We start from the raw sequence: 27,982 nt of genomic DNA on the forward strand, positions 1-27,982 counted from the left end.
ATGTTGTGCAATCTTTGTGACTTCCACTAAAACTTCATTATCTTAATACATTTTTTTCAAATATAATAAAGGATCTATTTTTCTTAAGGATAATGCACTCTACGAGTATAAAGAACCAAACCTAAATTTAAATGATTTGAAATTTGATTGTTTACATAAAGTTTATTTACATACTCTGACTAATACACGCAATGGATTTTTTTTTTCATTCTAAGCTGTGAAGCATGTAAGTGCTTCAAAAAAGGAATATTTTTGAGAAAATTATGGAACCTTGCTTTGTTGCCATGAAAGCACACTTTGATCACCATCCATTGTGATAGGGAAAATATTTTAACTTCCTTAAAAGCGAGGAGGCTGAATGAGAAATCAGATTTTCTGAAAGACACATTCACAATACAAACCAAATTCACCTATCAAGATTTTCTTTCTAGAAAGATATTTTCTTTTTTTGAAGTGTAGTTACTGCCTTTCTCTCAAAAAGTCTTTCTAACAATTGGACTTTAATGACAAGAGCATGATTTCACAAAATAATTTACTAGACAAGTGAATAAACATGCCATAATTACAGCCATCATTACTGTCTCAATCACCCTTGCTTTCAAGTGTGGATTTAACTGCTGGGAAGCAGGAGTGCAAAGGACCATTAGCTCCCTTATCAGCATCAGCCACCATGAGATATCCTCTCATATCACCTGAAGTGGAGAAGTGGTTTTCTTCCCTCTCTTACTTAGACCAAGATGGTACCTACCCTGGTTTTATACAAACTTAAATGAACTGTGCGAGTAAAGGCCTTTTGCATTTTTAGATCAGTCAGAATCAGAGACTACAACCATGAAATACAAACTCAACAGGACCAGGGGATGGACTCAAGCACTGACATGGTGTAGTCTGGGCTGGTTTGCTCTTGGCACAATTGTCAGCACAGCTGGTACTATTTTGGCTTGTGCCAACTATCACTCCCCTCCTGACAGACCCCGGTCATAGCTTGGAGGGGTGCTTGAGCCAGGGCTTCTTCCCAGTATAAGTAAAACCAGCCTGGTTAGTTGCTTGGTTTGGTGGGGCTAGGAAGAAAGGATGGTGCAAGGGAGTTTAGCTGTATGTATATATGTCATACTGCACTGCATGGCCTCAGGGACAGAGAACGTCCTCTCATCTAGCTTGTGGTTACCAATTACAGAACTGAAGAAAGGTGAAAAAAATGGAAAATTTTAAGAGTAAAAATCTACTGCAGTCAGTCAAACTCTGCCTTTGGGCATCCTTCTTAGTTTCCTGACAAACAAAATCTGTATTTCTAGTCAATCAATTACATTTTTCCCTGTAATTAGAGCCTTCAAAATACTGAACTAAGGAAACATTTAATATGAAGGGCATGTGACGATAACTGATAACTAGTAAAAAACCAGTTAGCATGTATTCTTAGCTCTTTAGTCCTAAACCATGTAAATTAACACTACAACCCCTCTGGGCAATCTGTTCCAGCAGTTGACCACCCTCCTCACAGTAAAAAAGGCTTTTCTTAAACAGATTTTTTTGTATTTCAGTTTGTGCGCATTGTGTCTTATCCTGTCATGGCACCACTTGAGAGCAAATCTGGTCAACAGATTGGTGCTCCACCTGATGTAGAAAGTCACTCTTGTCTCTTCAGTGGACTCTAGAAAGATGCCGTCAAGCTACTGTTTGTCCTGCCTGATGCTCTGCGGTCCCTCTCAGGTCCTTCTGCAGTTCCTTCAGCTGGCACCTCAGCACTCTAACCACAGCACATCTCCCATAGGTGAAGACACCATTGCTCCCCAGCCTTCAGGAGAGACACCTGCCACTCCCAGCAGCCTGAGACCTCAGGGTTACATCCTACCTATGGATCTGGGTTGAAACCTCTAGATGTGCCATGGTTGGCTGGTGCAGCTGGTGCTAGGGAGCACTCCCTGCGGCCCATCATCACTGTCATTGCACCAACTCTAGCAGTCCTACACTATCTTGCACACTGTTTCCAGTTCCCCTTCAAACTCCCATCTGCACAACCTACCTCAACTGCAAAGTCTCTTCTAGTTTGTCCTCTTTGCTGTGCTTTGCAAGCTCTCTCTCCTCCACGGCAGCAACATAGATGCTCTTCATCAACACTTCACTAGAAGCCTGATCCTCTCTGACAGTGTTCATGTGCTAAGTATTCTAAACACTACACACCCGTGGCAAAAAGTAGTTGCCCTCTCTTCCCCTTTATCCCATAGTGGCCACATAAACCTCAAGCATTGAAGCAGAACTTTAATGTCAAAAAATACCTCTGGTAGTTATCATGGTGCCTATGAACAGCATAGCACGTAAGCAGAGATTTTATGAATCATTCTGTTAGAGTTAAGAAATATTTTACTGTGCATAAAGTGAAACTCAGATACCAGGTACCCTTATGAGTCTAAGTCTGTGGTGATACCCATGCATAAGTAAGACATGCATAAGCCTGATGTATTGCCATTTCATATCTGAAATGTACAAAGCCATGTGCATGTTTATAATCAGTTACAAACAAAAGACATGACACAAGATGCAGAACAAAGCCCCAGACAGTAATGATAACTGGTTTACCAAGGACATCCCCTTGGAACAGTGTCCGATTCCATCCTTCTTGCCAGGTCAAGTGAAAAACTGCAAGTAATTACTCATACCTCTCCAAACACAAACTTTGTATCACACAAAGTACTGTCCTCCAGACGTATGTTGCATTATTCAAAAATAGTGTGTTAGCCTCAATTTCTTTCAAGTCAACAAAACAAACATGGCAATTACATCTCAAGACAATTTCTTGAAAAAACAATAATCAGTTAGATAAAGGACACTGAGTATAATTAAAACTGCATTATATTTAGTATACATTTCACACAGATTAAAAATCCAGTCACTCGTATGTCCTTGCGAGACAGATTTTGATCCATTCAGGAGAGCTGGCAGACCATGACATGTCCTTCCCAAATGCCAATGGCTCTTTTAACTGCCAGACCACCAAGTGATTTGCTACTGCTGTGCCAGGTACATGTCTTCCTAATATCAGTTTACAGATTTACTGTGAGCCATTTTGCAAAGGAAAAAGAACCAAATTCTCCATACTAAACTCAAACATTCTTAAACACTGGGGCTTCTGAGAAGCATCAATGTTTGAATTGCTGATACAAATGTTTGTTGTCTGATAAAGTGCTAACCATTCTGAATCAATGAAGGCACTGTATATAAAATGGAAAGTAGGACACAATCATCACTGAAAGTCATGACAATGACAAATGTAAAAAGTAACTTCTGAAAAATATCATTTCCCGCTATTTAAGAAAAGGTATTCAGGATATAGAAGGCACAGCTACATTTGTACAATTAAAATTACGTGGCTTTTGACAGCAAACCAAGACAATCTTAATCTGGCATTTGACAGGAGCTGGTAAAATCCAACAACTGTTAAGCTGCATCCAGTAAATCCCAAAAGTACTGAATGATACATTTGGATTATATATGTTTTGGGAATTTCCCCAAAAGAAGGATGAGTGTGCTGCTGGAGTGCTCCCTATTGGACAGGAAATCTGAATTAATTTCCCTTATAGATCCAAGATATCCTGCATAACCTAAGCAGGCATCAGATTGCCTTGCACTTCAACACAATAGTAGTTACAAGACTTGCCTATTTTATATGACTTGTAAAAATTATAATGTTCTGAGACACAGCCATAAGACTATCATATGAACAAAGTGAATCCGCAGTTCTTCCATTGCCCCAAATCAAGTTCACAAACCACTTTATTCTTTACTGCTACAACCATTTCGCTAAGATGAGCCCAAGTTAAAATAGCAACCTGTTGGCCAACTTATCCTCGCTATGAGCAATATTAAATATCAACAAATTAATGCTCAGCATGATATTAAGAGGGTAATGAAGCAGACAGAATACCAGATTAGGAAGAAGAAAAAAAAATAAAGATAGACATAGAAAAAGGCAACAAAACATAGGCAGGGAAACTATGGGAATAAAAGGAGTTCTTAATCAACAAGTCATGACCTTGGAGAGGAAGGGAAATTACAGAATTCATGTCTCGAGCTCTCTGCATTTGTTTTTCAGAACAAAACCATGTATATATACTCCCCTGGAACTCTGATATAAATGTCAGCAGTACTATTGATCCCATTCATAATGTTTAGATCCTTTGTATAATATGCACTTGTAAACTAATCAAAAGACATATTTTTTACTATTAAAGAATCTAATTTATATTTTTATGTATAATCAGTATTTCTGAGTATTAATATTTTCCTTGAGAATTTACCTTAACCTTCCTCCATCTAGTTACATGTTAAGTTAGTATTCTGCCTCTCAAATATCATGCGCATGCCTGTCAGTTAGGCTCAGTAACACTTTTTATATTTTGTAACTAGTCCCTCTGAGCAAGTTAGCTGACTTTTTAGCAATTTGCTAAAAAATAGCAGAAAAAATTCAGACTTGCAAAGAGTTTCCAAAATTCTTAAGCTGAAGGCACCTCACATTGGGCAGTTCTTTTGCAGAACATCTTCACTAACTGATTATAGGCAAGGTAGAGAGAATCACTGTTTGCTAGATCTGATGTAAGCATTAATTTTGCCTTAGGAAAAAAGGGAGGATTAAGTGCAGTACTATTTGTTTGGGAACCCATTAGTTTGCAAAGAGTTTTGTGCCATCTAGGAGGGCAGAGTATTAACATGTTCAGGCATTCTGGGTTCTTTCATATATATATATATATGTATATATATTCCCGTTAATTCACCAAAAGTTTTAAGAATGTAAAAGCATTATGAGACTCTTCTGTTAGTAGCACTTTTCAAGGAATGCTTTGGCACTAAGTATGAGAGTCCACTATTCATAAAACAGTTGCATTATGCTTTCTTTAATCTTCTTTCAAGTTAATAAATTCTAATTGATTAATCAATATTTGTGCTCTCTTATAATAATTCCCCAGGTACCTGAGTGGCAATATGCCCAGAAATTGCTCTTGCATATTTGTGAAGAATATGTATAATTTATTACCTTTTAGAAAAGGGTCAAGACTTATTTGAAATATTCTCTAGAAGCATTAGCAGGGCAAAGCTCTCCAAAATAAAATTTCCCTGAAACAGAATAGATGATCTAACAATGCTTCTGGATTTTTGTGAAATAAAGCATTCAAACTTCAAGTGCAAGGGTGCAGCACACCTTTGATGGTATCAGTCCCCTGCGCCACCCCTGCTACTCTGATAAAAGGTTCAACAGGTTTTTCTAACTGCTGGCCTATGGGGCATATCTAGCCCAGAACAGACAAACCAAATAGCCTGTTAATCAGCTTCAGTAAAGTTTCCTCTCAAAAGACAAACCCAAAAGAACAACTTCTCTGAATTGCATTGTAAAAAGGATAGAAGGCTGTGTTGGCCACTAGATAAGCTGCTGCTGCTATTCCTCCCAGCGATAAAAGAGTTGCTAGGCTGAATAAAGTCCAGGGATAGCGACTTGGGGCTTATCCCCAGTAATGGCCCAAAGTCATCATCTTGTTTTCTCCTTGCTGGCTTATACAAAGTGAAAGTGGAGGAGAAAGAGGGCATGCAGCTTCTGATTCCACTGCCAGTAACCTCCAGCATCTGGAGCACGAAGGAGAAGGTGTGGTAACGTGCTTTGTGCATGCATGTAGCACAAGCAGCCCGACACACTATGGCAATCCTGGGAGAACAAAAGAAATACTAGGTTTCTGAGCAATGGTGTGGCAGGCAATCAAGAAGAACAATAAATAATACTGTGGTCTAATAGGAAGAGGTTTTCTGGGAAGAATAACAGGAAGAGGTGCTTTAGGAGAGGAATGGGTTAATCTAACATAGGTTAGATTAATAGTGTGGGGAGAGGGAAACAAACATCTGAATGCACCTTGCTCTCTTTTAATTCACTCATCCACACAGTTCTGCTCCTGGAATTTCTCTTGATTCTTTCCTGATATGATCCTCTAAAAAGCAGCCACAGAGCTCTGCAAAAACCTCTTCCCCTCATCTTGTTGCACATGCATGTTTCAATCCATATTCTTCTCTTCTAGTAATTTTTTCAATACTGTTACACACTAGCTAAAACTGATATTGAGTGACAGCAACCAGATAGGACGTGATTAAGCCCCCAGAAAGGTAAAAAAAATGCTAAAATATTGATTTTTTTAAAGTGCTTTTTATTTAAGGGAGTTATCTCAGGAGTGCCTTGCTCAACTGACATTAACTGACCAGTCACATCCTCAGCAATCCACGAAGTTAAAGAAAGTCTGAAGATAATTCAAGTAACTTCACAGACTTTACGGAATTTATAAGAGTTGGCCTTTAAAACACAGAGTGCTGCTTAGGGAATTTTATACCAGTGCTAGTGTTCCTTTATAACATGCTGTATTTTCCATCAGAGCCAATATGCAAAATATTGATATTTATAAATACTTCTCCAGAAGCTTACCTATCTGATATTCAAACACTGCTATCAGGTAAATGCAGGCTCAAGACAGTGTTGTGTGTGTTTAGAAAGTCCTAAGTTGTCCCAAAGTTTGAAGGTTATCTTTTTCTCCTCTCTCTCATTTTTTCTTACATTCAAATGGTTCTGCTGTTTTTCTTTTATGTGAAAGCTCTTGTCTGTTCAGATGGACTCTTTAATTAAAATGCTGAGCAGTACTGTAAGTCACTCCTAGCTACTGCAACTTCTCCTTCTGCTTTAATGATACCCTTATCTTATCCTTCCATTCAAATTAAAACACAGGGTGTTAGGGTGGGATAAAGTTTTAGGAAAATGTGAACTGCATTTAGCATCATGTACTGCATGCAATTCTGATGGTGCCTTAGGGCTTGTTATGGTATGTTTCAGAGTGGTGCCCTATCTAGGAATGGTGTTTGATACCTGGCTAAAAGGCCATCAGGGAAAAGCCATTAAGTGCTTTACATGGTCTCTTCCCCTCTGATTCACTGACCTCTGAAACAATGTTTTTCATACACAGAACTATAGCAGAAAGAGGCTGAAGTTCAATGTAAGAAAAGAAAAAACAGTAGGAGTGAGAGATGCTATCAATACACAGCTTGACTTTCGTTCCAGAGACTTTAGCTTTAACAGCTGAAGATATTACCTCTCTCCAAGATGAAGGGGTTTTTTTTGCTAATAGACCAGAGAGCAATCTGCAGCAGATGGCACCACATGCTCTTGTGCTGTGTGGTGGAGAGGCAGAGGTGATGAGGAGAGCTGGAATAGGAACATTTAAATTACTGCAACTACAGTGGCACAGCTCTTGAGTCACTGCCTAGCAGCAGAACAAGAAGGAGGAGTGGGAGAAGTACCCTGGGGACTACAGATCTTGGCTCCACAGAAGGAGCAAGCCAGACTGAAGAAGGCTACGTTTTAATGCCCTTGCTATCCTCAGAGCTCAGTAGCTTTCCAATGCCTTTTATGAGTAAAGTTATTATAATGAAAAACTCCTTTACAAAAATTATTTTATTCAACTTTCCAGAATGCTGTCTGTGAAGGATTTAAAGGAGAAAGAATTGTTCTTAATCCACTGGACAATTTGAGCAAAGGGGTGTAAATAAGACTTGGAGATCCCAGGAGGAGTTTGGAAATCTGTGTCAGGAACCCTAGTGTCCCAAGAATGCACACATATTAGCACCTACGTTGAGACTTTTGATGCCCTCCTATAGCTCTGACTCTAGGGTTCTGCAAAGCTGGGGGTCTGTGGCTCACTGCTCCTCAGGGCCTCTCTGGGAACAGACACCCAGGGTCAGGGCTCAGCCTTTGTGCAGACAAAAGCAGGAGCTGGAAACCCACAGCACGAATTAACCTGCATTCTCTGTAACAGCACCTGACTTTCAAACAGAGCTGCAGGCTGGTGTTTCCATTAGCTCCCTCTTGAATCAAATTTAAAACTTTTTGTTCTCATGCTTAAAAATCTACATAATTATCTCCCTTTCTTTCATGCTCCCTCCCCTGACAGCACTGAATCAATTCTCTTGAGAAAGCAATTGGTGTGCTGTGCGTCATCCCAACCTCAGTATGCATGTTTTGATTGATACACTCGCCTTTTCCCTTAAAAAACTTGGTGCTTTTTTGTAGCATCACCTTCATCTGATCCAGATCATTCATTCAATGGATTTAAGCTTTCTTAAAAGCCCATACTTGTTTTTATAGGCAGTAGAAGGAAATTACCTGCATAGAAGATGATCTGTAGCATTTTTACGGTATCCGTATTAAGTGAAATAATAATGTAAACACCTCGCTATTGCCTTTCTCTTTCTCTCTGTTTTATAACTTGCTTGTTCAATTACATCTATAGCTAAACTGTAGGCTTTGGGGGTAATTTTAGGTTTTGATGGAGCAGTCAGCACACTTCTGGGTGATAAAAAATAACTGGCAGAAACAACTTAAATGTTCCAGTTAACTGATGAGTTTATATATATCAATGTACAGCAAGAAGATTTAAAATAAGAAAATACAGTACTTTAAAATCATATTAATGTACACGTTCATATTAATGTACTTCAAGACTGTCATTCATGGTGGTGAACAAAAGGCTCTATATATATAACATATCAGTTATAAAAATGGCATTTCTGGAGTTTATAAAACCGTCAAGAAAGCATACATGAAAGCTTACAAAAGTCAAATCTGTAAACTTCTGTTCAAAAGTTCAAGAGAATTAATTCTTAGCAGCACTGCTAAATGTTGTTCATTACAATGAGTCTCTTACCGGATCTAGGTTCTTAAAAAGAAGAATGTCCTTGCATGCCTCCTGCAGTCTGTTTCTTTGATCATCTGTTTTAGGGTGAATAATCTGAGGGATATAATAGAAAAAACTTTAAAGTGGTTATCATATAGCAGCACTAGCTGAAGGACTGAGCTAATTCAGCTAAGCATTTTACACAATATTTTGGCCATGCTTCATAACACTTTCATTTCAAAATCTTTAGGATTTGAATAAACGCTCAATGATAACATTATATCACCATAGCATTAGCAAATGAAGCACTGCTCTATTTAAGCTAACATGATCTTCACATTTGTAGAATCCAGTTAACTTCTGCAAGCCATTCTGGATACCTTTATCTCAACTATTGCTGCATAAGCATTACTATACTACTCTCTATCCATGTTTGGAGCGTGCATGTTTTATAAAAAGCACCACTGTTACATTGAGCCATTTACCATGACTACTTCCCAAAGAACATTTTGTGAAATAGTATCTGCGTTAAATTTATATCAGAAATTTCACAGAGTAAACAACAGACTTGACACTATCCCAGTGAGCCAGAGATATACTAAATTACTGATCTCTGGTTAATGTGAGTATCAGTCAAGTTGTTCATTCAACTCATATGCTTAAAAAGGTATTCGAGGTTTTAAAGCTGTGATACTATAAGATAACCTTTTTGACAGTTTTACAAGCCAAAAATTAGGTAGAATGCAAACATTTAAGCTTGTTTTAAAAGTCATACTTACACTATTTCATACTAAAAGCTAAGTAAATGCCTTTAAAAGGGTGACATAAGTAAAAGAAATAAATACAGTTCATTAGCTATTGCATTGTACATCTGAAAATTTTTGCGATTTTAAAATTTACCTTTTTCTGCCTTGTGAAAAACTTGAGGAAACTACTGCAAGATTATGAGGACACCAAGTAAGTACTTTTAGGAGCAGGTACTCTCCGGGCAAATATAATTGCACAAAAACGTTTCCTTAACAGACCAAGTATCAAAGGTGTGGTAATTTAGAGTAATACTCATATCAGGTCCTACATGGGTGACTATTACAGAGAATTTTTAAATGTTCCTTTAACATGAAAACCCCACAGATTATTAAAGTATATTATAATAAGGATACTTTTGGAAAGGAATGGTAATGCTGGTTACATAACTTATATAATCAGTCCTATTTTCTTCCTAAATTTAATGCCTGAGAACTGAAAAAAAAAAGTATTTGACTCAAAGCATTAAATACCCTAGATTCTGTGTCGTCCTCTTCCTCATCAGGATTGTAAGCTTCTGCACACACTGAAATAAAAAAAAAGTATAATCTTAATTCAAAGTACAATAATGTTTCACAAGATTTAAGAACAGAAAATGCATTGTGTGGCACAGTAATAATACGCAGTAACGTCACACACTCAACAGAGAATCACAGAAGTTACCACTGATAGGGTCCACAGCAAGTCATCTCCAAACTGCCAGTGAAATAAAGCTACACTTGTATCATTTTTGGACATACTTTCTGTGTTTTAAAAGACTTCTAATATACTTACAAATTTCTCACATAACCTGTTCTAAGTGATCTTATCTTAATATCAGCATTTTTTTTCCTATGTCTAAACTAATTCTTTGTTAGAATTTAAGCTATCCATACTGGATGCCAAGAGCACATCATTCCTTTCATCTGTATAAGTTCAAGGTGGTTTGGGGTTTTTAGGGGGGTTTGTTTGTTTCTTTTTTGTTTTGGTTTGGGGTGGGGTTTTTTTTAATATTTTTATTATTTTTATTCAGACTTGAAAACTTCTCGCTCCTACCTATGTTTTACTTTTTAGGATAAATAATGCTGGTTCTTCAATTTTTTCCTTACAAGTCATATTTTTCAGCTCTCTAACTATCCTTATTGCTATTCGCTGAACTCTCTCCAATTACCCCTATCTTTACTGAAATGTGATGCTCAGAACTGGTACACACATGGCAGTGAAACAGCAGTAGCTGCTTGCGGTTACCTTATCCAACCATTCTTGCAGCTATATCCCATGCAACTTACATTGAGACACTGCTTGATGTTCCCTAGCTTGTTTATAGGGGAGTCCTGTAAGACAGCTTGTATTGGGTTTGCATGGCAAGGTTTTGGTAGTGGGGGGGGCTGCAGGGGTGGCTTCTGTGAGAAGCTGCTAGAAGCTTCCCCCATGTCTGACAGAGCCAATGCCAGCCGGCTCCAAGACGGACCTGCCGCTGGCCAAGGCCAAGCCAGTCGGTGACAGTGGTAGCATCTCTGGGAGAAAATATTTAAGAATGGAAAGCTGCAGCAGAGAGGGGAGTGGGATGTGAGAGAAACAGCCCTGCAGACCCCCAGGTCAGTGCAGAAGGAGGGGGAGGAGATGCTCCAGGTGCCGGAGCAGAGATTCCCCTGCAGCCCGTGGGGAAGACCATGGTGAGGCAGGCTGTCCCCCTGCAGCCCAGGGAGGTCCACGGTGGAGCAGATCTCCACCTGCAGCCTGGGGAGGACCCCACGCTGAAGTAGGCAGATGCCCAAAGGAGGCTGTGACCCCGTGGGAAGCCCGCACTGGAGCAGGCTCCTGGCAGGACCTGTGGCCCCGTGGAGAGAGGAGCCCATGCTGGAGCAGGTTTTCTGTCAGGACTTGTGCCTCTTTGGGGGACCCACGCTGGAGCAGTCTGTGCCTGAAGGACTGCATGCCGTGGAAGGGACCCATGCTGGAGCAGTCCATGAAGAACTGCAGCCCGTGAGAAGGACTCACAGAGAGGTTCATGGAGGACTGTCTCCCTTGGGAGGGACCACACACTGGAGCAGGGGAAGAGTGAGGAGTCCTCCTCCTGAGGAGGAAGGAGCGGCAGAGACAACGTGTGATGAACTGATCCCAAACCCCATTCCCCATCCCCCTGCGCCGCTGCTGGTGGGCAGCAGGTAGAGAAATCGGGAGTGGAGTTGAGCCTGGGAAGAAGGGAGGAGTTGGGGGGAAGATGGCTTAAGATTTGTTTTATTTCTCATTACCCTACTCTGATTTGATTAGTAATAAATGAAACTAATTTCCCCGAGTTGATTCTGTTTTGCCTGTGATGGTAATTGGTGAGTGATCTCTCCCTGTTCTTATCTTGACCCGCAATTTGTATTTTCTCTCCCCTGTGCAGCTGAGGAGGGGAGTGATAGAGCGGCTTTGGTGGGCACCTGGCATCCAGTCAAACCACCACACAGCATTCAAAAGTTTCTTAAAGTGAAAATGTAGGACATATGCTCCTTTTCTTTCATCCACAAGTTTTAATCTCTCATTATAGGGTATTAGATAGTTCCAACAAACCCATGCCGATTACTGTTTGTTGCTTTCCTCCAGGTACTTACAAAATGTTTGAATGTTTGTCTGTAATTTCTGTAGGAACAAAAATGATCTGGAAATCGGTGATAGGCCTCATCCCTCCATAGCTCCCCCACTGTTTTAAGGATCAGCTTTTCTATTTTTCTGGTTTTTTCACACACTCTCAGTTTTCTTCTTCAGATTCTCAATAGTAATTGCGAATTCTCAATGGTAATTGCTAACAGGGCTGAGACTGATTTAGCCAATTTCCAAGTATAGCGTGTCTCAGGCAAAGGTAACCTGGGAACACCTAATACATTAAGGACTCTCTGAGTATTATTCTAGGCTGTCTTCCATATGGTCTTAATACCGCTAGTGAAGACTGATGTGCTTCTATGTCCTGGTTTCAGCTGGGATAGAGTTAATTGTCTTCCTAGCAGCTGGTATAGTGTCATGTTTTGGATTCAGTATGAGAAGAATGTTGATAACACACTGATGTTTTCAGTTGTTGCTAAGTAATGTTTAGACTAAGTCAAGGATTTTTCAGCTTCTCATGCCCAGCCAGCAAGAAGGCTGGAGGGGCACAAGAATTTGGAAGGGACACAGCCAGGACAGCCGACCCAAACTGGCCAAAGGGGCATTCCATACCATGTGACATCATGCCCAGTATATAAACTGGGCTGAGTTGGCCTCGGGGGGGGGGATCGCTGCTCAGGAACTAACTGGGCATCGGTCAGCAAGTAGTGAGCAATTGCATTGTGCACCACTTCTTTTGTATATTCCAATTCTTTTATTATTATTATTTTCTTCCTTTTCTGTCCTGTTAAACTGTCTTTATCTAGACCCATGAGGTTTGGGGTTTATTTTTCGATTCTCTCCCCCATCCCACGGGGGGGGGGGGGTGAGTGAGTGAGCGGGTGCATAGTACTTGGTCGCTGGCTGTGGTTAAACCACGACATTCTGTTGAGCAGTAGAGCAACACTTTCCTGGAACATGCTCTTACCAGAAATATACCCCCCGAACAATTTCTGTTACTCCTCATGTTCTTTCTTGTACACAGCCTTTTCTTGTTCACATTTTTTGGTCTTGGCTTCTTTGATTTTTTTTTTCCTTTATATCTTTTGCTATTCTTTTGCACTTGTTCTGAATAATCCAAACTAGTTTTAATTTTCTACATGGTTCCTTCTTGTGTTTGATATAAATGAGATATTTATATTTTAGACAGATTTATTTTACTATGCTTTTTGTCCTTCTCTTGCACTGTCTCGGTTTGCATTTTTTCTCTTTATATTTCTTCTTTGGTGAAAAACAAATTCCTTTAACTTCTCTTCTGCAGACTCCTTTCCAAAGAGATAATGCCCACAGTTCTCTCATATCCCCTTGAAACCTGCTCTGATTCTTTTACTCAGCCTCTTTCCCTTCCTGAAATGTGAGCTCTGTCATCCCAGGGTAATTCTCACTCAAGCTGCCTTTTCTCTCCCTATTCTTGAACAGTTTCTCCCTTAGAGTTAGTATCAAACAGAATAGCTTCCCCTTGAACTGCTTTTCCCACTGTCTCAAAATTTGGTTGTAAGTGCATTGCAAAACATGTTGGGCAGTTGGTATTCTCCTTTATTGGTTTCCAACAGATAACTGATTAATTAAAATCTCCCATCATCACCATCACCTGTACTCTGCCAATAAAAGTGGCCACCTACCTGATCTGTTTGGTGGTCTGTGCAATGCCTGCATAACAACGGAGCCCATGAGATTTTCCCGTTTTAGTATTACTCATAGAGCATCAGTATGCCCAACTCCCTCTACAGCTGGGTCACAGCACAAGTGTCTGAACCCAATATACAACAGCAACAGCCTCTTCTTCCTCCATGTCCTCCCAGTGTGTCTTTGCTATACTAGTTCAGTCACACTGTTGCTCATGGATTAAGATTTCAGGTCCTCTTGTTTATTCCCCATATTTCCTATATTATTATACAAACAACTTCTAAAAGTAGTGACCAGGTTGACCTATTAAGCTCCTCATTAGCCCATCCAGTTAAGACAATTTCATGGCAAAGCATATCATTGCATATATTATGCGGAGTCCCAAAGGAACTCTTGGTCCTCACCATATCGGGCACCGAGCAAACACTAAAATGTCAACTTTACAAAACTTGGCATCTTTAAAAACTTGATACAAGTCCCTCTGGAACCTACTGAAAGATTCCTACCAAGTTTACTAGGAACTGGATTTGGTCCCAAATAATTATGAATGCCCACAAAAGGAAGTCTGCAATTGGTTGAACTATAATATTTTACCTCTATATAAACAAAATGTTCCTACCGACTGTTTTATGGTACTATAGTTATTTCAATCTTGTCTGAAATAAACTTTAGGGGATTTTATTTAAGTAGCAACAATAATAACATGCCAAGTAAGCACCACAACCCATCATTAATGTAAATCACCACTTTTTTTCAGCTGGTATCAGCCTCTGTGCCCTAGTGCATGCCTGATTACATGGGAGTCAACAAATCTGTATTACAGTATAGTGTGCTGCTGGGTGTATGAATAGTCTGTCTCAACCTGAGGTACAGTTACATCTTGTCCTCACCTCCAGTAAAACCTCTACATGAAAAAAATTATACAAAACATAAATTTCATTTAATAGCTTTGATGTTGTTACCCCAGAATTGACAGGTATCAGAGAGCCTGGCTCAACATTTAACAGTCCTCCAGACCACACAAAAGAAACTGAATTTAGCCTCATCTGTGCCCATCCTGAATCATCTTCTCAGTCCTTTTCACAAAGCCTGAAGCAGGATCAGTCCAGAAAGAGAGTATGTTCCTGAGGTCTTCTGTGTCATCTAGTGTCTCTGCTCTAACTTCACTATTCTCCACTAGAAGCTCATTTCAGTCAGTCTCATGAACTATTATCAGCAGGTGCCTTCATTAAATATTTCTTCTTTATCACTGATTACAGACAATATATTTAAGAACTGCAGTTTCTCCTGACTAGTGCCCATCTGCCCAAATTTTAAAATTATTTCTTCTTGTCATCTGTGATGAGAAACTTACTCTTCTGGTTACAATTCTGTACTTATTTTGCCTTGGCTTATCTTTTTGCCATAATCAAGGATGCATCTTTCATTTGGGTTGCAACTTAAAGATTATACCAATGCTGTGGCTCCGCGCTTTTAAATATGGAATTTCCTTTCCTTCACTGCTTACTTCAGTAGCCTGTCTTACAGACTTTATAGTCTAGTAATACATTAATTTCTAAGTGCACACCACTAGATGTCTCACAGAAAAACTTGATACATTTTACATCTGTTCTTGCAATATAGTCTTTGACATTGCTATGGTCCACTAAATTTCATGACATGAACATTGGGGTTTGGCACATCAGAATCCCAATGACATAAAACATCTAAAACTAAATGAGATGCCTCTTATGTAGACATACCCATCTGCAGAAGTCATCAGGATTCCACTTACAGTCAATGGAGAGAAACATTTATGAAGTGATTCACCTGACCTGTATTACATGTCCAGATTAAGAGGAGATCAATTAAAAATGTGACTAATTGGCTGAGATAAATCCTATCCCTCTTGAGACGAATCCTATTAGTTATAACAAGCTGCAAGACTGGTTCCCTCACTTCTCCATTTAGTCCATATTTCTTGGAAAACAAAGAAATACATCATCTGATGATGATTACAGGTTGTTCATGCAATACCACACCTTCTTTATTCATTTCATATATTCCAGGGAGACAGTCTGTGGTCCCCATCTCTTTTGTCTAAGGCTTGACTGGCACCACAGACGATTATTCTGAACCATTCCACTGCTGGTGGCTGCAATACTCATAGTGTTCAGTATTTTATTTTTCTACCTCTCCAGCTCATTCCACACTCCCGATGGTACACAGTACATGGTGACTTTATCATGCTCAAATGCCCTGCCACATTTTGCTATGTGTCACTGCTGAATGCAATACTCACATCATTGCTCAAAAAGCAGTCCTAATACTGTCCTCAGGGATCTATTTCATCCCATGCATAATTATGGCATTAAAAAATAGTGATACAAACACTGTACGTATTCCTCCATAAGCTCAACTAAGTGCAACTATTTTTATTCAGTTTTTCCAACTGAGGGTTATGTTTCACATATAATTCCCCAAGATGGACACGAACACAAACAAGCCCAAATACATCAACACAAAGTATTTGTAGGAAAAATCTGAATTGCTAAAAGGCAGTGCATTATTAAAAAACACTGAAAACTGCACACAACTCTAGATGGATTGCTTTGTCAGCAAGAACAGGCAAGCTTTTATAATTTCTAACTCATTGCTCCAAGTAAAGTCAATTTTCTGGTTTTCAGCTAGTAAATATGTTTTATATTCAAAACTAGAAATACAGTCGCTCCAGATATGAATTAATTCTAAAATGAAAATTATCAGACAGTTAGTACTTGTAAGATGACAAAAAAATGTTAGTCATGCTCTATCTATTCCCTTGATGTATCAGGAAATAAGAAGCTATCAATCACGAAATGAATAAAAATTCATATATAATCATAAAATAATGTATTCTACTCAAAACATGGCAGGAAAAACAGTATGTGTGTACCCTTTCCAAAGCACAGAACCCCCGAGTCATAAAGCATATTACAAAGAATCTTACAAGAGAAAAAGAGCTGTCGAAATATTTCTTCATCCCATTCAGGGCAAATCAAGACTACAGTTTTGCCAGCATGACTATCAGGCTGGAGCACTAAACCAGACCATACCTAGCCACTGTAGCTATGTCGGCATGCCATACATCCCTACAAACATCCCTAACTACAACAGCTATGCCCATCCCCTCATACAGAAAGAATGTCACTTCCCTGGTTTAGCTGTATGAAAATTGCTAAGATGACTTAATGGCAGTGTGAGATTTTTTTCCATTTTGTCAGGATGTACTTCTCTTCATCTACTAAACACAGCTTAGAAACATGGTGCACAGACACTCCGTGCACAGCAGGTGGTAGTTCCAAACTAGACCGCAAATACTACTGGACCTCCAAAGTTTCTGACATGAAAACCCATTTTTTAACATCTCACAAGTTCCTACCACTGCAGGAGGAACTAGCGAGAGAGCCCTGCACCCCAAAATCCCAATTTCATAAGTAGTTTTTATTTTAAAAAAAGCAACCCTGTGCAATGGTTGCAATGAGAAATAATTGGTCATGGTCTCTGATGCCTGCAACTATCAAGTCCCATATTATTCTAGACCTGGTTTTGACTGGACCACATGGAAGATGAGACTGAAGAGCTGTAAGTAAACATGAGGACTGAAGAACAACCCAGAGAAAGGAGATCAACTTTCTCCTCTATCCGAGTGCACAACGAGATGAGATAAAATTTATCCGATTCCACACATGATGTAATAAGGCAATACCAACTGGCCCTGCTGCTGAGATCCACCATTTGTGCAAAACCCTAAAATTATTTCAAGGAGTTAAGTTTACTTTAAATATAAGCTAATTTGGAACAAAGCATGATCACTGGGTCTATCATTTCTCATGATACTGTCAAAAAGAAGGCATCTGTGAAATGCCTACACCTGATAGGGTCACTAAACTGAAACTTCATCTAGGCATAATTAGGCAAATTAATACACAGAATGCCTGATACCTTTCAATTCTGTGTTATTACTATTTTAGACATAGAGCATTTACATTACAAATGCTATCCAAACTGGAATAAAAGTATGTATGTTCAGGAAAAAGGTCTAGCAATCAGAGAGACATGAATATTCTTGAGACTTCCTCACATGCAACAAACCAAAAACTGAAGAAATTCCCCTCCAATCTACCAGATTTATGGGGTAACAACTTTTGAGTGGTCCACTACCTAACACAAATCATTAAGTGCTCAGGACACCAGCCTAAAAATCCAAAGCTGGATAAAATCCAGCAGCTTGTTTCCTCTTAATTATCAGGCAGGTGGCCTTCAGTTCATCAGGTGGGGACTGACTAAATCGGAGTCTTAGGAGCGCTGCCAAGACAGTCTGTTTCAATATGGGCTGCTCATGAAGGCCAATTACCTACTCTTACTTTCAGTGTATAGATTGAAATTTTCCAAAGACTGCCTGATAGTCATGAACACATACCAAATACCGGGTCTGTGCTCAGCTATACAGCTCAATGGCAAAACCTTTTGCCAGAGTTGGAAGACCTTGCTCAGCCTGCACTACATGCTTGCAATAAATCAAAGAATCACACAGTCAAGTTTCCTACAGTATTTTCTCTTGTCCATCTGCTACCAATGCTATTTCTAACTAGTCAAACTTCAAGATATTTCCTCCAGCATTTCTAAATTAACATGAAGTGCCTAATATAACATGTAGCATCTTGAATGAGGTCCATGCGAATAGTGAGTCACAGAACCTCCCAAGGATTCTCTGTTCAAAAGTCCACACGGGGTTTATTCTTATTTCACCAATCCTCACACCAAAGCAGGGATTTCATCAAGATCATACTGAACACTATGAAAGCCCATTTGAAGAAACATGATGGCCCACACAAGACATTTTTGGATAACTTTATCCCAATTGAGTTACGTGTGGGCACCTTTGCACAAGTTCCTTCATGTTATTTGGTATATAACAGTGAAAATTGCGACGTGTTAGAGCGCAGTACACTCCTGTACTCCAGAGGCCAAAGCATCCCGCATCACAGCTAGCACACTCATCGCTGGGTCAAAGATGCACGCTCTTCCCTGAAATCATAGGGGTTTGAATGACTAAATAGTTTCCTCCACAGAAAGAGGATGTTCAAACTTCACCGCAAGTAGCTGAAAAGACTTCTCTATTTTTAAATAGGGAACCAGAAAGGGGCTTTAATAGAATTTCCCTAAGGGCTTACATAGTACGTAGTCCCCTTTCTAGTCCTATTTTAGTTCTTTCCATAATTGTGTAATTTGTCAAGATAGAGCTAAAAAAACAACCAGGCTTCTGGCTGATGGTAGGAGATAGTTTTGCTTGGCTTCTCAGGAAGTGCTTGACTTCATCTGTCTGGCTAGTGAGAACAGCACAAACACACATTACAGTGTCCAGAACACTGCAGGTAGTTATTAAACAACAAAATCACTACAAAAGTAATATATACTTCCACTAGAAGAGTTTGCCAGTATATACCATGTACTATATATTACTTACTCTATAAGCTTTCCCAATGTAGCATATGGAGTAGCATAACATATAACAACATACTGTACTCTGATGTTGAGTTGTATAACCTTCTGTTCCCATTCTCATATGAGTCCAAACAGTTCACAATGCTACAGTGTGTTATTTGGGACATATCTGAAATATGCATAAATATTTGACAAAGTCTGAGCAGACACAGAGCTCTTTGCTCTTTTTATATATATATATATATATTTTCAACCTTATATTTGCTAATACTACAGGATAAAAACAGAACGGTACCCAGCTCTTCCTCCCATATTCAGTACTTCATAGTCATCAATGACAGATTTTTTTTTCCCTATTGAAAAGTCATAATCAGGAATATCTCAGAGAGTGTACATTGTTTTCCCACTAGAAAACTCTTCTCCTACATAGAAAGTGAGCAAATATAAATTGCAGCTATCAAGAAAACGTATTCTGAACAATGCAACCTAATCTTTTTGCCTATTTTGTATCTGCTTTATGCCATCAGATTTAATGTTACTTTACATCAAAATATTTTTCAGGATTCTAAATACATTTCAAATACAAAGCAGCTTTGAAACCTGATTTGCTATAAACATTTTAAAAATTGAAGCTACAACTATTAATCTCCAGAGGCTATATCCTGAGATGTACATATTTGCATGTTTAAATTAGTAACATAGTAGTACAGTTTAAGGAAAATATATACAATGCAGTAAACCACAAGAGCAGCTTGTTTTTACTCAAAAAGAATTATCTGTCCAGTCTGACAGTGTTTGTTATTTATACTGTACATCATGTCAGGTCTCATATAATAGAGCCTAAAATGATAAAATAGTTGCTGTTGATTTTTACTAAACTATGTAAACTTCAACAAGAAACTATTTAGATTAATTCTAATACATTTGAAAATACATTGAAGTGGTCAATAGGATACTTTGCCACTTCTTGAAAAAATACCGTAGCCAGATTTTTCAAACTTGATGGCAAAATTATATATATTCAATAACCTTAAAGAGGAAACAGAAATAGACATTCAAATGAATTTATTATGCATTAATCTCTTAATCTCTCCTTTGGTTTTGTCCACTCATATCTTGCCCTCACTCTTGCAAAATATCTGAAAAGTAGGCATTAGTTTTGGTCGTTAAATGAAATATGTGTATTTGGGGCTTAATTATTAAAATTAATTATTTTTAGTGATGGGCTAAATACACGAAGTGTGTGCAGAAAGACACCACTGAATTTACAAACCTAGCAGAGTAAAACACGAAAGTATTAATACAACAGAAAAAAAAAAGAATAGAAGATGGGAGAAAAATACAAGTAGAGGGAAATGCCAGAAAAGGAAATACTCAGATTTCAGACTTATGAGAAGACTTATTGAAGGTGAGATGTAAGAATCAGTCAGACATAGGACAGGGTGTGTAGACAGAACTGGGAATTATTTGCAAAAAAAAGAAAGTACTAAAATCATGGAACTAAATAAGTTTATTGGGTTTGCATGGCAAGGTTTTGGTAGTGGGGGGGGCTGCAGGGGTGGCTTCTGTGAGAAGCTGCTAGAAGCTTCCCCCATGTCTGACAGAGCCAATGCCAGCCGGCTCCAAGACGGACCTGCCGCTGGCCAAGGCCAAGCCAGTCGGTGACAGTGGTAGCATCTCTGGGAGAACATATTTAAGAATGGAAAGCTGCAGCAGAGAGGGGAGTGGGATGTGAGAGAAACAGCCCTGCAGACCCCCAGGTCAGTGCAGAAGGAGGGGAGGAGATGCTCCAGGCGCTGGAGCAGAGATTCCCCTGCAGCCCGTGGGGAAGACCATGGTGAGGCAGGCTGTCCCCCTGCAGCCCAGGGAGGTCCACGGTGGAGCAGATCTCCACCTGCAGCCTGGGGAGGACCCCACGCTGAAGTAGGCAGATGCCCAAAGGAGGCTGTGACCCCGTGGGAAGCCCGCACTGGAGCAGGCTCCTGGCAGGACCTGTGGCCCCGTGGAGAGAGGAGCCCACGCTGGAGCAGGTTTTCTGTCAGGACTTGTGACTCTTTGGGGGACCCACGCTGGAGCAGTCTGTGCCTGAAGGACTGTACCCTGTGGAAAGAACACGTGGAAAGGTCCCATACTGGAGCAGTTCGTGAAGAACTGCAGCCCGTGGGAAGGACTCATGTTGGAGAAGTTTGTGAAGGACTGTCTCCCGCAGGAGGGACCCCAAGCTGAAGCAGGTGAAGAGTGTGAGGAGGAAGGAGAGGCAGAGAAAACATCTGATGAACTGACTGCAACCGCCATTCCCTGTCCCCCTGTGCCGCTTGCGGGGAGGAGGTAGAGAAAACTGGGAGTGGAGTTGAGCCTAGGAAAGAGGGAGGGGTGGGGGGATGGTGTTTTAAGATTTGTTTTAATTTCTCATTACCCTACTCTGATTTGATTATTAATAAATTAAATTAATTTCCCCAAGCTGAGTCTGTTTTGCCCGTGATGGTATTTGCTGAGTGATCTCCCTGTCCTTGTTTCGACTCTTGAGGCTTTCATTATATTATCTCTCCACCTGTCCAGTTGAGGAGGCAGAGTGATAGAGCAGCTTGGTGGGTACCTGCCATCCAGCTAGTGTCAACCCACCACAATAAGGTACGTAAGGACATACAGACGGGGAAGAGGTGAAAGACACTCTTCTTCAAGGCACTCTAACATACTAGAGGACGGAGAGTGCCTATGCTGTGTAAACAAGTACTTGGAAAAGTAGGAGTAGAACCAAAAAAGCATAAGAAACACATAATTCAAGAGGGGAAAATGAACAGCAGAACTCAGGTCTGCCAGCAGGTCACCAGGTAAAATAGCCAAGCACTACCCTGATTTAAGAAGACTGGGATGAGGAGAGGGGAAAGGAGAGGGACTAGTGTTACAGATCTGCAAAGAGTTAGAAAGGCTAACAAAACAAAAAGGAGATGGTTATTTTATGGAACCACATATGACTGTTTTATATGCTGGTGTTTTCAAGACTAACACAAGATCTTGATAGCTAAAGGAAGGATGTAGTAAGGGAAAGAAAATGGTTAGGAGTGACACACAAAGAAAATAATCACTGATGACAAGACATGTAAAGATATAAAAGGATTCAAGGAAACAGAAAAAATTTACATTAAGGGCAGATAAGAGAAGGTGACCTCCAAGCCAAAGGCTCATGCAAAGAGTGACTGTAGGGAGGTTAGGGAAAAAGCCAAAACTATTGGCTCTGACAAGGTTATCTCAGTTTCCTGCCAGCAGCCTGAACTGATTTGACCAAGACAAGGTGAAAAACCTGCCAATAGCAATATGATCGATCACCCAGCAAAATGAGGAAGGTACAGATAATACTAAACCTAGAATACTCCTAGGAACCTTTGCAATTACGTCTAATTAAGTCATAATTACAAGATTTCCTCAGAGGCACATGTCAAAACCAGCATTCCCACGTACGGGGTAGACTTGGTTTGGGCAGCTAAGGGAGTGCAAAATGAAATCTCAACAGGCTTCACAGAAAACCCTGCATCCATAGCGGATTCAGAATAGCAAGCTGAGGATAGGCACCTAAAAAAGAGGCAGAGTCATCCTTTTAAAAGAATCATTGCCATAGCAGATTTACCTTTGTTTTTCACAGCTATGGGACCAAGGGAAGGAAGCTAGAGCCCACCTTTCCCTGTTTTCCAGAAGTGCCCTACATTCGACATTACAAAATACTCGGTAATGAGATGCTCTTCATTCCTCCTGGGCCCAGGCTGTTAGGCAAAATGAAATTCAGTAATAAGCTAAAGGAGCTTGTCTCCTGGAATTTTAGCATGCTGATTTTAGGTATGTTGGCTTTGGTCAAAAGAGTAAGTCATGCTCACATAATCCTCTATATAAGAAATACGATAAACCAAATTTACTGAACAGGTTCCAGATAAAACGGGAAGACAGGTAGACAAAAAGCATTATGGAAAATATTTCTGCCAAGTTTTGAAAAGGTTGATTTTGAACATCTGGTTTCTCAACAATTCCAGAAAATCCATGTAAGACTTTTTGCTGACAGGATTCTCTTTAGATAGCCAAAGGAAGTGTAGAAGACAAATCATAACTATGAAATAATATACCCCGTTAAACTTTTTCATAGTCAAAATATAAACTGTGCTTATGAAATAATACTGGTACTACATACTAAGGTAAGAAAGCAAGCACCCAACACAGCAATCTTACACACTTATCTACATCTGTAATGGTGCAGACAACTATAACAGGCCAAAAGATGGACTACAAATATTATCCTTCCAAGAACTGGGACTGTAATCACCCCGAGAACAAAGATTACCACACTTACATTCCCTAATAATAGAGGTTGTCCATAACTGTGTGACTACTTACCACTCAGAACAAGAAAGAAGGCATCAAGGTCTCACAGAACCAGTTAATCTTTTTCTAAAAGAAAAAAAACCCCCAAACCTCCACTCATTCAGCTAGCGAGCTGTCACTACTTGGAACTAATATTTCTCACAAAGTCCTTAGCCAAAGGTAAATGCAGACAGTGTACTCTGATGATTGAAAAAAACGCATCTTTATTCCCAGCTTTCTAAACACTCTCCACCCCTCCCACACATACACATTTGGTACCATTATGAACTATATACTACTGTATTCAAGAGACTAAATGGGTGAACACACAAACTGATGTGAATCTAGCTTTTTCCTGTATACTGTAAAACCAGTTTTATTTCTTATTCTATCTATGGAACTTGCAGATGTCTACAGTGCTGTTTTGCTCCCTTTTGTTTTATACTATTAAAAGAAGATGCAGAAAGGCTGGATGAGGTGTCATCAACACATGTTGGACACTCCAAGTTGTACTACTCTTTTATGCTGGTCACCACCACTTAACTCCGTTTTCTCAGTACCTATTAAAAACCACATTGGACTTGAAGAGAAAATGGCTAAAGATGAGCCCAGGAAAACTGACATAACATATGCAGGAGAAGATAACTGATGAACAGCTAGCAATGTTACCTCAAACAGCCTCAGACTGTCAAGACAGCTCTTTTGGACTTCCCAGTCCATTCCATACCCAAATGGCTGTGAGGACAAAAGCATGCTTGTCCACCTGCAGCTGACCAAGAAAGATGTGCTCTTTCCATGTAATGAAGAAAGGACCAAAGTGATCCATGCACAAATGGCCTCCAGACTTCTGCAACAAATCTGTTGTAATTACATCACATTATCTTGGAAAAAAGCTGGCCACATCTCCATAAATACTTTGCTGCTGTGTTCCAGTCCGTGCTCCAGTATTCTCTATTTTCTGCAGAGTTCCTTGTTTTACACAAGTCTCAACTCATAGTCTCTTGTCTTAATGTGCGGGATCTCCACTGGGACCAGCTCTTGCATTCCCCTGAGCAACCATGACCTTACACGGTTTCAGCAGAAAATGAAACTGTCAGACAACAGGAGAAAGCTCATGAGTGCGAATGCAGCAACCTTCTCAGCAACTGAATCCACACCAGAAAACCTCAGAATAAAAGTGGACTTGCCATTTTGAAAACTAAACATAAAATTCATGCTTCTAACTTGGTTTCCTCTTGGTCAGCTATACAGGCAAAACAGATCCATACTTTCAGGGAAATAATATACACATTAAATTATTTTTACTGAATGGAAGGGAGGAAAGGTTTTTATTTCTATTTTTACTTTAGGAGAGGAGAGATAATAACACATGCCCCCTCTGTACACGACAATTCCTTACAATTTGGAGGGGAAAAATACAAAGACCCTAACCTGAGCCAGACACCTTACATTTACTGAGACCAATATCCTAGGAAATCGTGTATCCCGGGTGACGACTTCTCAGAAAAGCTCCTAGAATTACAGCACAAGTTAAACAAAGAATTAACATCTCACTTCGCAGGGTGCTAGAATTCAGGCTTACAGTTCAGTCTTTTTCTCTGGGGAAAGGAAGTACCTACAGATGCTCTTCAGCAACAACTCTGTTAAATATCAAAGGACAATAAATGAACCCTTAGGGTAAGACAGAGTGGCATCTTGCTTCTTCAGCCAAAACAGTCATTTGTAACAGAATGTTCTTTTAGAGATAAAACTTAGAGGTAATAATCAAGGCCACAGAGAAAGCTGAAGGAACCCCAAGGAAATTGTATTCCTTTAAAAATGTCCTGTGTTTAAGCAGCAGTGCTAAAGAACTTCTTGATGTAATTCGTATATGGTTGCCTTGACACTTCTAGAAATTTCAGGTTTAATGATTAAATAATCATTCAGTGTAAAAGTTACCAAGATAGCAGCACAGCTGGGAGATAACAAAAATATTCTACTGGAATGAACCAGACCATTTGCTGACCGAGGTACCCACTGCTGATATATTAAATAAAACTATTCTAATTCTAAAGAAATAGAAAACAATAAAAAGCAATAAAAATTAAAAGCTACAAGTGTTAAAAATAAACAGTGCCAGGCTTGGAATATTGTGACAAATTAATTTGAAGGTACTACATTTACTGTAACTACTTATAAATCAACATGGGTTTTCTACACTCACAGAGGCCTTTCAATGTGCCGACCTGTAAAGCGAAGGTAAAGTTACTTACAACCAGTTGAAGGTCTCAAAGGTGCACAGCACACACAAGCCAGTGTATAGATCATTCAAGCCTGGTGAACATTTTTCGTCGTAGGCTACCCTCAGAAGAGGCACATGCACTCAGACATCCCCTGTCCTCATCCTCAGCCCTGCAACATCACTGGCTGGGCACCCCACGGTCAGGGAGCTGCTCCCCTAGAACGGCCCTGGGGGTCTTGGTGGGCAGCTGCGGACCATGAGCCAGCAGTGCCCCAGCAGCAAGGAGGACCAACCACCTCCTGGGCTGTATGAACAGGAGAAGTGATCGTCCTCCTCTACTCTACACTCATTAGACCACACCTAGAATACTGGGTCCACTTTGGTAGCCTCCAATACAGGAAAGACATTGATAAACTGGAATGAGCTCAGTGGAGGGTGACCAGGATGGTCGAGCACTTGCCCTGCGAGCAGAAGCTGAGGAAGCTGGGTTTGTTCAGCCTGGAGAAGAGACAACTTTGGGGGACCTGACAGCAGCCTGGTAGTACCTATGGGGAGGTCACTGAGGCTCTGCACACTGGTGCATGGCGTGAAGATGACAGACAATGGCATGAACTGAAACAAAAGGGTCTCAGACTGGGTATAAGGAAAACTTCTCATCACGAGGCCAGTCAGGTGGCAGAGCTGGTTGCCCAGAGAGGTTGTGCACTCTCTCTCAGTCCTTGGAGGTTTTCAAGAACCAACCCTCAGCAACCTAGTCTGATCTAAGAACTGGCCTGCTTTGAGCTGGAGGTTGGACTAGAGACTTCCTAAGGTATATTCCAACCTGAATTATCCTAAGGTCCAGAAGAATTCCGTCATTGGGAAATTATCTTTTTTACTTTGAGTCCACAAATATATTCACGTTATCTGTAGTTCCAAGTTGTTCCCCTGATGCCATTGATTACCTGGCAAAGCGTATCTGAGTGATTATCAAAACCAGCAACTACAGAACCACTTCAGAAAGTGCCACAGGCAAGCTCAAGGCTTTTCTGTCATCCAGTAAAGGACACATCTGACACCACTGTTCTTGAAGATGGGTGGAAAAATTGGAGACATTCCCTTGCAGATTTTGGCCTGGTCCTGTCACAAGTGTTGCAAAACCTGAAGAATAGTGACCTGCTTGCTGTGCAGATTTATCACAGAAGCCTACAATGAAGCCAGAACTGGAAGTAAAATCACAAAAATTCAGCGTACCACTTGTCACAAAAGACATTGATGCTGAGCAGTTGACCAGACGGTAAACCATTGATTCATGGTTAGTATAACCTAGAATTTATTGTTCTGAAGTCAACAACTGGTCAAGTGAACTTTATAATCTGTGATGATACAAGATTTGACTTTGAAATGCTTATCTTGAGAACCAGATGCACAAAGAGAAATCAATAATATCAAGAAACTGAAAAGTCTGGTTAATAATGAGATATACAGAAGAACGATCATCAAAATATGGAAAAAAATATTTCCAAATGCTTAACATGAGCAGCATCTATCTTCAGCACGCTGGTGAAGACTGCAGGAACTGCAGATAGCCAAATGCATAAAAGACAAAAATGCTATTGATTATAGCCCTGAGCACATTATTGGTGTTTATGTCCCAATTCCCCTAACATATTAGAGGGACGAAAGTTCATTACTGTTTTATGGTAGAGAAACTTCTGCTTCTGTGTAGTTCATTTGAAACTGTTACTTTGCAGATATTGCCTTTAATTTAACCATCTGAGGCCTCGCCTGAGGCTCTTCACCCTGATAAAAGCACAGAATGAAGCAAAAGGAGAAAACTTTCAACATACCCAACAATGGCCTGCAAATTTTGGGGGGGACATTGTCCTGGTGACTGAAAAAAAAAAGGAGCCATCATATGACAGAATCTTAACAAATGTCAGCATGTTTCTATACAGGCCAGAACTCTGAAACCACGATGTCCTAGTGAAAACAACAGCTGCCATGAACCTCAAGGCCACACCTACACACCTAGAGTACCTCAAAGAGATATTCTGGAAGCAATCTGGGCTCCAGCAAGGAGTCCTGTTAGTCAGAGAAAGCTGGATAAAGACAACGCAAGATCTCCATAAGTTACCACCTTTCAGAATGAACAGAATCTGATAAACTGCAAATCAGAATCACAATGATGAAAATAAACACACACTTTTTCTTTTTTTTCCCCAGACTGCCAGGCATT

General features: G+C 40.0%; 1 protein-coding gene across 1 annotated transcript in view; it reads right to left on the reverse strand.

Annotated features, from left to right (window-relative positions):
* The window catches only part of PRKAR2B (protein kinase, cAMP-dependent, regulatory, type II, beta), a 98,013-nt gene that overhangs the window by 12,806 nt on the left and 57,225 nt on the right, over positions 1-27,982 (reverse strand). The window contains exons 4-5 of the mRNA XM_010581091.1: positions 9,971-10,023; positions 8,724-8,807 (exon numbers count right to left, since the gene is read on the reverse strand). Of these exons, the coding sequence (XP_010579393.1) occupies positions 8,724-8,807; positions 9,971-10,023 (137 nt within the window). The remainder of the gene's footprint in view (positions 1-8,723; positions 8,808-9,970; positions 10,024-27,982) is intronic.

This window comes from Haliaeetus leucocephalus, unplaced genomic scaffold (genome assembly GCF_000737465.1).
Source record: "Haliaeetus leucocephalus isolate CR32 unplaced genomic scaffold, Haliaeetus_leucocephalus-4.0 Scaffold751, whole genome shotgun sequence".
Classification (NCBI taxonomy): domain Eukaryota; kingdom Metazoa; phylum Chordata; class Aves; order Accipitriformes; family Accipitridae; genus Haliaeetus; species Haliaeetus leucocephalus.